At 40.6% G+C, this 14,778-nt stretch overlaps 1 protein-coding gene across 8 annotated transcripts in view; it reads left to right on the top strand.

Moving 5' to 3' along the window:
• Positions 1-5,453, top strand: part of NUGGC (nuclear GTPase, germinal center associated) — a 55,357-nt gene extending 49,904 nt beyond the window's left edge. For 7 of the 8 annotated variants that reach the window (XM_058720767.1, XM_058720762.1, XM_058720765.1 and 4 more), the window contains 3 exons: positions 355-491; positions 2,757-2,847; positions 5,210-5,453. In XM_058720767.1, the coding sequence (XP_058576750.1) occupies positions 355-491; positions 2,757-2,847; positions 5,210-5,349 (368 nt within the window). In that variant the 3' untranslated portion in view covers positions 5,350-5,453. The remainder of the gene's footprint in view (positions 1-354; positions 492-2,756; positions 2,848-5,209) is intronic. The other variant, XM_058720768.1, reaches the window with a different exon arrangement.
• The last annotated feature ends 9,325 nt before the right edge of the window (positions 5,454-14,778 follow it).

Raw genomic sequence — 14,778 nt, 5'->3', positions numbered from 1 at the left:
GTTTTGGTGGTCCCATTGTTTTTTTCTGGTCGTGGTCGGGGGGGGGGGGGGTGCACGGGAATTTTTAAACTTCTGCTTAATTCATCCATTAGATTTTCTGAATGACAGTTATCTAAATTCTGAGAGTGCTGATCTTTTGTATCATATTATGATTAAACAATTTCCACTGTGTGGGAAATGGTGCCACATATATGAATATATGTGTGTGTGTCCATATGTATGTGTGTGTCTGTGTACACATACATATATGTGTGCATACATAGTTTTTGTTTGTTTGCTTGCCTTTCTTTCTGATGCTAAAGATTTCTCTGCAAGTCCTTGTTGTGGTGTGACTGTAGCTATCATTTTTGCCAGAGGCCGCTCAGATTGCTGGCAAAAAAGCATGTGAGAGAATGAAAGACGTCATCAGGAGAGGGGTGGACCGGCAGGTGGCCGAGGGCATGTTTGAAAGGGCTCAAGAAAGAATGCAGCACCAATTTCAACAACTGAAGGTATTCGACACCCACAGTCTGAATTCCAGCCCCAAAGAGGCTTCTTGGAGGGAGCCAAAGAAGCAGGGGCGGGCGGTGGAAGAGGTGGTAGTCATTCGGGTCCAGAAAGAGCTGATACCTTCTGTAAAGTGGCCCCAACTGATGCCTACGATGCCAGGAGAAGAGGCCAGCTGGCACTTGGCATTCCCCCTTCCCCGCCACTGCATCCTGGTGTTGGGGTCTCTCTGGGACTGTGACTTCAGAAATGCAGCCCCTCCGGCTCTCTCTCCTGTCTTTCCTCTTTACCAGGTCACCAGCAGAACAACGGTAATAGCCCGATAGGGGTCCTTAAGCTTTTGACATAGCTCATTTAACCCCCAGCAAGCCTGGGAGGTAGGGACTATTATTGTTCTCATTTTACAGATAAGAAAACTGAGGTAGAGAGAGAGAGAGGTATAGCGACAGGCTACATAGTTACTAAGTTGTAGAGCCAGGTTTGGGACTAGGTAACCCAGCTCCAGCGTCTCCGTCTCTGACAATAGCATAATCTCCAGATGGATTTTTTGAAATGAGGGAAATGTCTAGTCTACATGAAACATCAATAAATAAATGCCAATAAACTATCATAGGTCAGTCACCTTTGACACCTAGCATAGATTTAGGTCTGATTCTATCTCAGAAAACAGTTCTAAGAGTTTCCTTGAACCTAATGCTTCTGTCAAGTACACTTGAGCCATCTTGTCTCAGCTCTGGGTCTCTTTGCTTGCCACCCCCCTCCAAAGTAATAAAAATTCTTTGTTTTAGTCTGAGCCACTGTTGGCCTCTCCATGGCCATGTGCATTTCCAAATTCTTCTGCCTCAGTCCAGACTTAGCTGACCCTCTCCTAACCTGGCTACTTGTTATTTCCATTCACCTCTCAACCAACCTACTTCCTGAAATGTCTGCAACTTACTTAGGCTCAATCTTGTGTCCCCCACCCAGACCCCTACCCCCACCCCACTGCAGTTTTGGAAAAATACCATTCTCTATAATACAAAGTGTATAATTTCTCTCAGAATGAGCTAAGAGGTGTTTTGTTTGCCAGTAGCAGTTTACTTTCTGTCATTTAATATGTTATCATAGTCTACAAATACTTGCATAAAATTGGCCAAACTCTACAGCATGCAGTCCCCATTTGGTATATAGAAATTGGCCCTGGGGCACCTGGGTGGCTCAGTTGGTTAGGCGTCCGAATCTTGGTTTTGTCTCAGGTCATGATCTCATGGTTTGTGGGTTCAAGTCCTGCATTGGGCTCTGCTCTGACAGCACAGAGCCTGCTGGTATTGTCTCTCTCCCTCTCTCTTTGCTCCTTCCCTGCTCATGTCCCCCCTCTCTCTCACTCAAAAATAAAAAAACTTTAAGAAAAGAAATTAGTTCTTATCATACCCCCCAAAAACATTTCCACTAAAAAAAAAATGATTAGTACGTTGATCATATACAAATGCATCTTAAATGACAGAAATGTGGGAAGTTGAAAGTGGGCAAAGACACAGAGTGACCCCATTCCTTGATCTTATGGACAAGGAGGCTGAAGCCCAGAGGGCCTGTGTTACTAGCTCAAGGCTCACAGCTAGAGCTGGGACTAGAGCTTAGGGTTCTTGGCCTGGTGTGTTGAAGAAAAAAACGAGTCAGGAGACCCAGGCTCAAAATACTATGTCAGTCTAGATGAAAGAGTCAGGTGTTTTTCAGAGGTAGACAAGAGATGGTTAGAAGAGGGAAAACGGTTTGCATTCGTAGAAGGACGGATATAAGAAAGAAGAAATTTCTCAGGCAGTTGGGACGAAGAATCAGGAATGTCAAATATGATGTGCTGCACAAAGCAGGTATTCAATAAACATCTTTCCAGTGACTAAATGCACGATAGGCTCGCGGGCTAGTGACCAGCTCTTTTTCTCTTTTTCCATCTCTGCGATTGCTGTTTTCTCCCCACTGCCCCTCCCCCCCCCACCTCCATGAAGCCTCCTTAGCTCCTGACTCAATTGGTCAGCACCAGAGAGGTCCAATCACATACGAATCTTGATAGACAGGAAAGGAGATGCTGAGACAAGTAGGACCCCACAGAAATGTTGCTCTGAGGGTTCCTGAGCCACTTGCTGCACTCTAAAGTAGCCCACCCTTGGAACTGACTTTGATTTTGGCACCCCCAGTCTGCACAATTTGTGGGGCGTTGGTTGGGGTCCCTTTCCTAAGATAACTTTTCCTTGGACTGTGCCTTCCTAACAGAATGACCATGCTTTGTTGTATAGAATGGAATCACGGAGAAGGTGAAGGGAAGTATCGCCACCATGCTGACCCTTGCTTCATCCCAGGGGGATGGTCTCTACAAGGAGCTTGCAGGTAAATACATAAAACTTTTGCATAAGCGATGACCTTGTGGGCACCCCAGCTGTGGTTGCTCTTTGCTGGATTTAAAGAAATCAATTAGGAAGAATTTCCAGGGCATGGGATAGAGATGATGACGATGATGATGATGATGATGATGATGATGATGATGAAAACAATGACTACCCCACCCTTTGCTGAGCACCCGCCCAAGACCATGCATTATACTCGGGCTCTGTGTGCAGCATCTCGGATAATTCTCACGTTAGCCCTCAGAGGGAGATGCTGTTGCTCCCTTTTGCACATGCGGAAACAGAGACTCAGGTTAGATTATGTGCCCAAGGGTCCGTGGCTGGAAAGTGGCAAATTCAAATCGATACCTCTGCTCTGCAGTCTCCATAAATCCATTGTTTTGAGTACGTACCTTTTCATGAAAAGCCTCATATTCTGCTGGTGGTAGAGAAAGATTTCTCTTCATGGACCAGGAGCCTGAGAATGCAACAGCAGCTGCCAGCAACCATCTCTATTCCATGCCATGAGCTCCCCCAGGCCTCCCGGTGTGAACTGGAAGGTATAAACTGGTACAAAAAGCAATCGGGACATCTGTAGCCAAGTCAAAAATGCACATATCCTTTGACCCAGCAATCCTACTTCCAGGAATCTATCCTGTGGTATCCTCATACATGAGAAGAATGGCACGTGGACAGGGTTATTCAGGGCACCATTGTTTTAGGATGGCAAACATTGGAACAACTCCAATATCCATCAGTAGAGCATTGGTTAAGTTAACTTAGGTACACAACTAGGGTACAATTGTTAGAAAGAATAAAGTGGCTTTTTATACAGAGTTAGTGGTGTGAAACAATCTCCAAAACACGTAAAGTGAAAAAGAGCAAGGTGAAAAACTGTGTGGAATACATTGCCATCTGTGAGAGAAGAAAAGGAAACACGTATGTATATGCATACAAATTTCCATGGGATACACAAGAAACTGTCCACACTGGTTGTCTCTAAGGAGAGGAGCTAGGAGCCTGGAGGACACAGAGGACGGGAGACTTATTTTTCACTCCATATGTTTTGTGCTTTTTAATTGTTAAACTCTGCACACAAGTGCCTGCTGGGAAAAAAATGGATCTGATGCCATTGCTGTATATCATTGGATATGTCATGGTGAAAGTGGTCGGAGCTATTTCTAAAGTAAAAGCCACAGTTGCTGCTTCTAACCATCTGTCTTACACATATCTCTTGCTGTGGAAATAATTATTCCCCATCTCAGGTTGGTTAGACAGACATCTAACCTGTTCCTAATGGTCTCTTGGGAAGGTGATACAACACCCTTTCACTCTACTTTATGGGACTCTCTCATGACCTTCTGTCTAGGCCTTCACAGGAGCCTGTTTTAAGATTACAGTCATCCAGTTGTGTCTTCCTTAAAGAACTCCTGCTCACCAAAGGTCTTCCAACTATCTAGGTCTCCCACACAAAAAAATGTTCCCCTGAGTTTAATGTAAATTGCTCCTGCCATAATTTAAGATCATTTCCCTTTCTTCCCATCAACAATAAAATATATACTATGTAGGGAGTACTGTGCCAGAGGACAGAGGTCTAAAACAGTCCCTGCTCTGAGTATTACTTGGTTGGTAAAAAGATGTGTGAGAATATAAATTAAAATAGTAAAATGGAAATTCCCTCTTTCCTGGAGGAGACCAAGATTTTGATCTAGCCAGGCCTTCAACTAATTAGATGAGGCCCACCCACATTGTAAAGGACAGTCTGCTTTTCTCAAGGTCTAATGATTTAAATGTAAATCTCATCCAAAAATATGTTCACAGAAACATCCAGAATAGTGTTTGGCCAAATAACTGGGCACCATAGCCCGGACAAGTTGACACATAAAATTAGCCATTATAAGGATATATGATTGCAGATCACAACGTGAAAACCCGAGCTGAGATGTCAAAACAGCAAATTCACTTAGAATGAGAACTGCTGGGAGCAGGGGGATCAGGGGAAGGAGAGAGAAGCCTGGAGAGGACTGAGGGGGAGGTTTGTTGTGTAGGTGGGCTTGGTATCTCCTTCCCCTGAGCTCTTGTGAAGACTCGGTGATTTCCTAGATCATTTTATGTGTCGGTTTGTGTTTCTTTTGAAGGGTGACTGCTATGCTGAGATAAGCCTTAAGAGCCAGAATGCCCAGTTTGATCAGGCTTTTTATGCAATAAATTGATCAGATGGACCATCTGATCTCTAAGTCCATTCCAGATGTCGCATTCTGGGACAAGTGACCCAGGTCCTAGCAAGATTCTCAGGAGGTCTGTTTTCTGGGGACATTTCTGAAAAGGACACTAGCTCCTGATGCATGCTTTCTGCTCTTGTGTAGACGTCAAAAGTGAATACAAGGAGATGGAGAAGCTACACAGAGGCCTGAGGGAGGTGGCTGAGAACGCGGTGCTACGGAGAGGCATGCAGGATTTCCTTCTGAAGATGTCCCCGAGCAAAGTTGTTCCCCCCAAATCATAAACATAATTCATAGGGCTTAGCACCAAGTAGATGAAAAACAAGCCTGGAGCCAAACAACCAGAGTTACTTGTGTTTTTAAAAATCTAATAAAGAATATCTCCCAACTGTTTGGACTTTATATACAACATAAAACTCAAAATACTGTTACTTCTGGCATAAGCTGACCGCTGAATAACATTACTTCCTTTGTATTCTGTAGCCAAAAAGCATCATCTTGAATTCCTAATGGAGTTCTAAAATTTTAGGGACAAGAAGCTCATGCTTCCGCAAAGAAAAATATCAAAACATTGAACAACTTAACTATTATGGAAAAAAGCGTTGCAAAATAAAGCTTTAGGGACCTAATTCTACTTCCCATTTTAATATCTATGACTCTTTTGGGTAAGGAAGTAACATTGTGCCATGGAAACAACATGAATTAGAGAACAAATGAGAGACCTGGCTTTACCACTTCCCAGGAGTGTTATTTATGGTCAGCGCTTCTCAAACATTTTGATCTCAGGACCCTACACACTTGTTTGTGTGGGTTATAACTATTGATATTTACTGTATTCAAAATTAAAACTGAGAACAATTGGAAACAATTATTTACTAATTCACTTAAAATAAACTTATTACATATTAATACAAAAACGTATTTTTAAGTTTATTTATTTTGAGAGAGAGACAACACGAGTGAGGGAGGAGCAGAGAGAGAAAGAGGCAGAGAATCCCAAGCAGGCTCTGCACTGTCAGTACAGAGCCCAATGTGGGGCTTGAACTCACAAACCATGGGATCATCACCTGAGCTTGAAATCAGGAGTCAGATGCTGAACCAACTGAGCCACCTGGGCACCCCCCCCAAAACATATTTTTATGAAAAAACCATTTTCAAAAAATTTAGTGAGAAGAGTGACATTATTTACACTTTGGCAAATCTCTTTACTCTCTGACTTAATAAAAGACAGCTGGATTCTTGTATCTATTTCTGCTTCTGTCAGGACATGTTTTTGGTTGACGTATATGAAGAAAATATAGATTCACGTGGTATAGAGTTAGAATATGGAAGAATATTTTATTTACTTATTTTTTAAAAATGTGTTTATTTATTTTGAGGAAGAGAGTGAGCACAAATGGAGGGAGCAGCAGAGAGAGAGGGAGAGAAAGAATCCCAAGCAGGCTCCGTGCTGTCAGCACAAAGCCCCAAAACTGTGAGATCATCACCTGAGCTGAAAGCAAGAGTCAGACTCTTAACTGACTAAGCCACTCAGGCGCCCCTGGAAGAGTATTTTAATAGCCTTTTCAGATAATTTTTGTATATTTTTCTTTGATACAATAATCTTGATAGTTTCTTAACTATTCTAAGATAGTTTCTTAGAGGTTAGTCGCAGTATAGAATCTGAAACCATATTGGTGAACTTTGTCATATTCTGTTACATCAAATTGCATTTCTATCTCACAATTTGAATGTATCTTTTACCAAAGGATGATTTTGTGGCATTGGTCATTTTGAAAATATTTGTTCACTGAATTAAGCAGATCTTCCAAGTGTTGACACATTTAACTATATAATGTACTAAAAAAATCATATTTGTTAATATCTCTACCAACTTAATCAGGAAAGTCTTGAAGGATTTTTCAAGAAGCTGTCAAGTTTGGGACACCTGGGTCAGTTAAGCGTCCAACTTCAGCTCAGGTCATGATCTCATGGCTTGTGAGTTCAAGCCCTGCATCGGGCTCTGTGCTGACAGCTCAGAGCCTGGAGCCTGCTTCAGATTCTGTGTCTCCCTCTGTCTCTGCCCCTCCTCTGCTCATGTTTTGTCTCTCTCTTTCTCTCTTTCAAAAATAAATAAAAAGAGAACTTGTCAAATTCATGGTAGAGGATATAAGTTTTATAAAATTCTATTTTGTTCCTAAAAGTTTATCTTATGATTGCAGAAAATATTGTCAGTTGCCTTCTTTGAAGTGATAGGTATTTTGTTTATTTTTGAGAAAATGTCTACCACATAACCAAGTATGATCAACCATAGTTTGTCAATCATTATTTCAAGTAAAAATAGATTTCTATGGGAAAAAAGTCAAGTTCAGCTTACAAATCAACCATTCAAGTGTTTTTCTTTGAGGTAATAGAAGTGCCTTAAGTGTGCTCCCCTTTTGGTCACACAAAATAACAAAATAGCATCTATTTAAGGACCAATAATTAATGGAACTAATAGCTTTACTGTTTCATTAGGAACATTCTTAAGTGAAACTTGCTTTTTTTTTTTTTAACTGAAAGTACACAGTGAAAAATACAATAGTTGTTGTATAGTTGGTGCCACTACCTTGGTTCATGCTAAGGTGCAAGTGGTTTTACCCACCTTTGCTTTTAAACCTTTAGTGCTAGTGTCAACATGGTTAAAAAAAATACAAACAACATCTTAATATTATCACAAAAATAGTTTGACCTAGGAGACCCCCAGGAGTGTTTCAAGGGCCACACTTTGAGAACTACTGGACAAATTATTTAAATTGTGTGAGCTTATCTGTAAAATGGCAATATTAGTAATACTTACCTTGACACTTCTAGAGTTGTCAGGATATTTGAAATAATGCTTACAAAGTATTGACACATGTATTTAATGGCACTGGAAAATGGTTATTTGGGGGCAGAATAGAGGTGGAATTGTTTAGTGGTTGTTTGTTGGGAGACTTGAGTTGTGATCCCACCTCTACCCTGTACTAAAATGACTTTTGACAGTTCCTTAACATCTCTAAGATTTCATTTCCTCATATACCAAATGAAGGAAGTGAACTGGATGATTTAAAAAAGTCTTTTGCTGCTTTGAAATCCTAGGATTTTAAATCCTTCCATTTTTATTTTAACATTTTTTTGCCTAAGTGAGATAAACAAGTATTCATTCATGTAGGTGAGTTCAAGTCCTTGTCATTTTAAACTTCTAAACACACAGTTTGATTGTGCTTTACATCATTTCATCTTTTATTTTTCAAGGAAGGGATGTGGAAGACTTCTGCTTCCAGTCATGATGGAGCAATAGGGACCAAATTTACCCTCTGGTGTTAAGCTACTAAAAAAACAGACAAAATTTGTGAAACAACAGTTTTCAGATATAGGAAAATAGTACAGGACAATAATACCTGGAAGAAGGGAGACAAACAACGTAAGCCCTATAATTGCCCCTTCCTGCTGCCTACATAGAATTTCCAGGCCAGTGTACAGGGAGGGGGAGCCCAAACAGCCTGGAGGTCTCCCTGACTTGAAGAGAAAGAGTTCAGAGTTTGGGGAGTCCAAGGTGGTTAGAATTCATAGGGTAGATTACTGTGGGGAAGAGAGCTTACAGACAGAAAGCTCCAGATATATGAAGCAGAGCTCTCTTGAATCTTTAACTGAATACAGATTAGTACATGCAACTACCAAGAAACAACTACCAGAAAGGAGCAGGCAGAAAAATCCCCAGATCCTGCAGCAAGTTAGGAGTAGCTAGAGTGGAAAGACCTTCCTACACATGGGGTATCAAGTAGAGACCTCAGAAGAATATTGCCTTAGTAGTGGGTCCAAGATAGCCCTAGACCAAAGGCTGTGGTGAACCCACCTAACAGAGATTGAAAGCAGGCCTCAAAAGGATCAAAATCTTTACAATTAACTGCATCCTAGAACAAAACACAAAAACATTTAAAGGAATAAAAAATTCTAGCACCCAAAAATGGAAAATCCACAATGTACAGCATTAAAACAAAAATTACTAGGCATGCAACAAAACAGGGAAATATGACCCATAATGAAGAGAAAAATCAATAGAAGAGAGCCAGAAATGACACAGGTGATAGAATTAGTAGACAGGGATATTAAAATAGCTATTATAAATTTACTCTGAATGCTCAAGAGGATGGGATAAAGTATTACTATAATGAGAGAAATAGAAGAAATTAAAAAGACCCAAAGAAAACTTCTGGAGATTAAGAACTTAATGTTCAGATGGGATTAGCAACAGAATAGATACTATAAAAGAAAATATTCATTTAAAAAAGGTAAATATGTGAGGTAATTGATATATTAGTTAATTAACTTGATGGGGGAAAATTCTTTCTCAAAGTATGCATGTATGAAATCATATCAAAACATCAGGCTGTACACTTCAATTATCTTACAATGCAATTTGTCCATTATACTTTAATATAACTGAAAAAAAAGATTAGTGACAGAAGACAGCATAATAGAAAACAGCCAAATGAAACAGAGAGGAAAGAAGTTTAAAAAAAATAGTCTACAAATGAGCTATAGGACATCATTTCCTAAAATTTTTGAAGTTTATTTAGTTATTTTGAGAGTGGGGGAGAGAGACAGAGAGACAGAGAGAGAGAGCACATAAGCAGGGGAGGGGCAGAGAGAAGGAAAGACAGAATCCCAAGCATGCTTCATGCCATCAGTGCAGAACCTGAACTCACAAACTGTGAGATCATGACCTGAGCCAAGATCAAGAATTGGATGTTAACTGACTGCACCACCCAGGCACTCCATGAGCTATAGGACATCATTAAGCAGCTTAAAACATGTGTTACTGGAATCATAGGAGAATAAGAGAGATATAGAGACAATGAAAAAATATCTGAAAGCATTATGGGTGAGAATGTTTCAAACTTGATAAAAACTACAAACCTAGAGATCCAAGATGCTCAGTGAATACCTAGCACAAGAAACATAGAAAATCACACCAAGACACATAATAATCAAACTGCTGAAAACCAGTGAGGAAGAGAAAATCTTAAAACCAGGCAGAGGGGGAAATATTACATACAGAGAATTAAAGATAAGAATGACAGCAGACTTTTCATCGCAAACAATGCAACACAGAAAACAAGGAAGTAATCTCTTTAAAACAAAACTGTTAACTTAGAATTCTGTACTCAGAAGAAAACATTTTTTAAAAATGAGGTGATACAGATTTTTTTCAGACATTCAAAAGCTGACAGGAGTCATTACCAGAAGACCACTACTACAACAAATGTTAAAGAAAATCCTTCACTCAGAAGGATAATGGTACCAAATGAAAATTTTTATCTACATAAAAAAATCTTTCTCAGGAAAGACATAAAAGACTTGAACAACATAGCAACCAACTTTATAAATTGATATTTATAGAACACTCTACTCAACAGCATCAGAGTACATATTTATTTCTAGTGTACTCGGAACATATACCAAAATAGGATATATGCTGAGCTACAAAACAAATCTCAATAGATTTAAAAGTATTGAAATCCTACAGAGTTTATTCTCTGATCCCAGCGGAATTAAATTAGAAGTCAATAACAAAGAACTCTGGGAAATCTCCAAATATTTGGAAAGTAAACAATATACCTCTAAATAACCTATTGGCCGAGTAAGGGCTGTTCACTAACATCTTGCTGGATTTAGATCTCTCTCTCTGCTAAATCTTAATTTTGTCCAGATGAAATTACCTTGTTGTTATCAGAAGCCATGGAGTTAACTCCTGCCAAATCTTAGAAAGTTAGTCAGAGCTGACGCTGGCAGTGGGGCTATATTTTAATTACCTGAAGAATGTAACCAAGAGCTAATCTATCAGGAAGGCACCAATACTGGGTGGAGCGAAGAAATGGGGAAAAAGCTGGGGCAGAGTTTCGAGTTCTGGCAAGAGGCCTCAGGCTGATCCAGGAGAGAAAATCAGAATTGATGCCAGAAAGAAAGGAAAAACTTAAACACCAAAGATAGCATTGAGAAGAATACAGGAGACTCAGGAACAAGAGCTACTGCTTTGGGAGGTTAATATTAGGAGAAACAGTCTTTCCTCATGTTCCTTAGTCTAGCCCATGGGTTCTTTTAAAAAAAATTTTTTTTGTAACGTTTATTTATTTTTGAGACAGAGAGAGACAGCGCATGAACAGGGGAGGGGCAGAGAGAGAGGGAGACACAAGATCAGAAGCAGTCTCCAGGCTCTGAGCCATCAGCCCAGAGCCCGACACGGGGCTCGAACTCACGGACCATGAGATCGTGACCTGAGCTGAATTCAGACGCTTAACCGACTGAGCCACCCAGGCGCCCCTAGCCCGTGGGTTCTATCACGGGTTCTAAGTCATAGCAGATCCATCTTATTGGGAAAGGGGAGATTGGCTAAGATAGGCAGGATGCTACCATCAGAGACAGCAAGACTAAGGTTCAGGGGAGGCATTAGTTCTAGAGGAGACCAGGGAAGAAGGTATGTTGCTCAGAAGACTGTGAAGTGGGCAGAGAAAACAGTTTTTGAAAACGTAGCTTTAGATGCCTGCATAGTATTCTTTTTTTTTTTTTTTAATGTTTATTTATTTTTGAGAGAGAGCACGAACAGGGGAGGGGCAGAGAGAGACAGAGATATGGAATCTGAAGCAGGCTCCATGCTCCAAGGTGTCAGCACAGAGCCCGATGCAGGGCTTGAACTCACAGACTGTGAGATCATGACCTGAGCCAAAGTCGGACGCTTAACCAGCAGAGCCACCCAGGTGCCCCTGCCTGCACAGTATTCTAATGTATAGATGTACTATCATCGATGTTACCATTATTCTATTGTTAGACATTTAGATGGTTCTATTTTTCTCCATTGTAAATAACATTCAGAGAATATTCTTATACAGAAATCTTTGTCCCTATCTCTTATTTTTTTTCTTCAGGATAAATTTTTATGAATTTCATTATAGGATCTGTGTTTAGGAGCATTTTAAAGTCTCAAACTATTTCCCAGAAACACTGTCTACTTACTAGCAAGACTGAGAATTCCTGTGACACTGATTTTTTTTTTAACCAAAAATTGACATTATCCTTTTTTGTAGTAGGTAAATGGGATCAGATTTTTAACATTATCATCTTGCACAGCTCACTTTCTTTTTGACATTTTGCCTTTTTCTTTGAAAAATTTCAAACTTACAGAAAAGTTATAGTAATAGTACAATGAACTCCTATACACCATGTATCAACTTACTGACATTTTACTTGATCATTCTTTGTGAGCATGTACGTGTATGTGCTCACGTATACTTTTTCTGAACTATTTCAAAGTAGGATGCATATGTCATGTCCCTTAATATTGTAGTGTATTTCATAGAAACAAATATATTCTCTTACATCGTCACAGTACAGTGATGAAATTCAGGAAATTCAACATCCACACAACACCATCATCTTATCCACAGTCTGCATTCAGATTTCGTCAGTTGCCCAGTTACAGACTATAGAGCAATGAATGCTTTTAAGTAGGGCAACCAGCCCATGACCACCTATTCCAAGTAGCTGTCACATCTCTTTGGTTCCTTTAAACTCAGACATTCTTGAGGAATACAGGTCAGCTGTTTTATAAAAATTGGGGTTGTCTGCTATTTTTTCGTGATTACGTTTAGAATCTTTGGCTAGGTGCACCTGGGTGGCTCAGTCAGTTGAGTGTTCGACTTTTGATTTTGGCTCAGGTCATGATCCCAGGGTCGTGGGATCAAGCCCCATGTCAGGCTCCATGCTGAGCATGTGGAGCCTGCTTAGGACTCTCTCTCTGTCTCCCTCTGCCCCTCTCTGCTGCTAGCTCTCTCTCTCTCTCTAAAATAAAAAATATATATATATAATAAAATAACAGAATCTTTGGCTAAAAACAACCACATAAATGCCTTATCCTTTTTAATTAAAAAAAAAAGTCAAATTTTGCTGCTGGCCACTTGACAATGAGGAAGGAGATTAGGAAACTAAAATTGGATAGAGGTTTAACGGGGTGTGGAGGCAATCCCTCAATTCCTGTCCTGCAGGGTGATCCATAGGGAGGCTGAGGAGAATCAGGAGTAAGACTCCCAGTTGCTTAGTGCTGGAACGTCATCTGCCCACAGCTGCCAGTGACCACAGGTGGCACTGCTATGGATACTTGTACAATGTGGTGACGAGAGAAGGCAGTTGATTGACCATAGCTCCATTTCACTTTGTGGGGATCAGGAGGCAGATACCTTCCTATCTTCGGCTTCCCTGCCTCTCCAGACCAGCTGAACTACAGAGCAGCAAGGCAGATCTCTGAGAGCACAGTAGAGGGAGGGCAAGAGGCATGACCTTTGCCACTAAGGAGAGGAAACTGCCAGGCTAAGGCTTCCAGAAGCTCCCTTTCTCCTGACCTCCCTCTGTCTGTCCTCCTCACGTCCTTGCTTCAACAGCCCCTCTTCAGGCCCCACACACCCTCCTTTGGGAACTATACCCTTTTCCACCTTTCAGTGGAAAATTCCACAGCTCAGGCTTTAGCCAGAAAGTAATGGAAATGCTCCTTTGCCCAGATCTGTCGATTCTATAGTGGGGAGGAATGACCTCTACAACTCAGCCTCTCCACCAGAAGAATTGTGGCCTTGCAAATTGTCTGTGGGCAAGCACATTAACCCAAAGCAATTATTATTATTATTATTATTATTTAGAACCCAACACTTGTCTCATATGAGGAGAGCTTCCTCTTGGATTGTTTCTTGGCATGACTGTGTTAAGTCTCCTCTACGCCATCCTGTTCTGGGCTGATGTAACTGAAGCCTGAGACTGACTCTGTTACACCCATTTTAGCTGGGCCATGCTACCTTTAAGTAGCTTTTCTCCTATCCCCAGGTTTCTTCCTTGGGGGATACCACAGAATATATCCTGCCATAATTACAATAGTCATAAATGGTGATTGATTCATAAAAATGTTAAATTAAGGGACACCTGGGTGGCTCAGCAGGTTAAGTGTCCAACTTCAGCTCAGGTCATGATCTCACAGTTTGTAGGTTTGGGCCCTGTGTCGGGCTCTGTGCTGACAGCTCAGAGCCTGGAGCCTGCTTTGGGTTCTGTGTCTCCCTCTCTCTCTCTGCCCCTCCCCCACTAGCACTCACTTTCTCTCCCCCCCCGCCTCTTTCTCTCAAAAATAAATAAACATTAAAAAAAATTTTTTGATGTTAAAGTAAGCCAGTAAGTTCTGCTTAGGAAAGCAAGGAAATGATAATTTTAGAAAGCACACTATCCAGTTTGTAAAAATAATAATTTTCTGTGCCAAATGACATAAGGGAATGCGTTGTTTATGGCGTGCTTTGTACCTGGCAATGCTGGATAGATGAAATGTTATTATCGAAATACAACATCAGCACTTCCATGTCAAGACCATGGAGAAGAGTCTCCTCATTCTCTCTGAAAACATGGTATCATGTGCAATCAGTGTTATTAACTGACCTTTGGTTCTTTTGTTTCGTTTGCATTCCTCTCCATTCCGATTGAATTACCCAGAATAGTTTGAATTTGTGCTGGTTTATTTTCTTCTAGCTAAATACCATATCATGACTCAATATATCCTTCCTTCTCCTAACCTCACAGTTTAATCTGATTAGGGACAAAGAGAAAATTGATAATGATCCATAAAATCTGGATAAGACTGTGTTCCAGATACCATCCGTGATAAAAAGCACTTTAAATCTCTATTT

This window comes from Neofelis nebulosa, chromosome 3 (assembly GCF_028018385.1).
Source record: "Neofelis nebulosa isolate mNeoNeb1 chromosome 3, mNeoNeb1.pri, whole genome shotgun sequence".
Taxonomy (NCBI): domain Eukaryota; kingdom Metazoa; phylum Chordata; class Mammalia; order Carnivora; family Felidae; genus Neofelis; species Neofelis nebulosa.
This window is presented reverse-complemented; position numbering and strand designations above follow the sequence as displayed.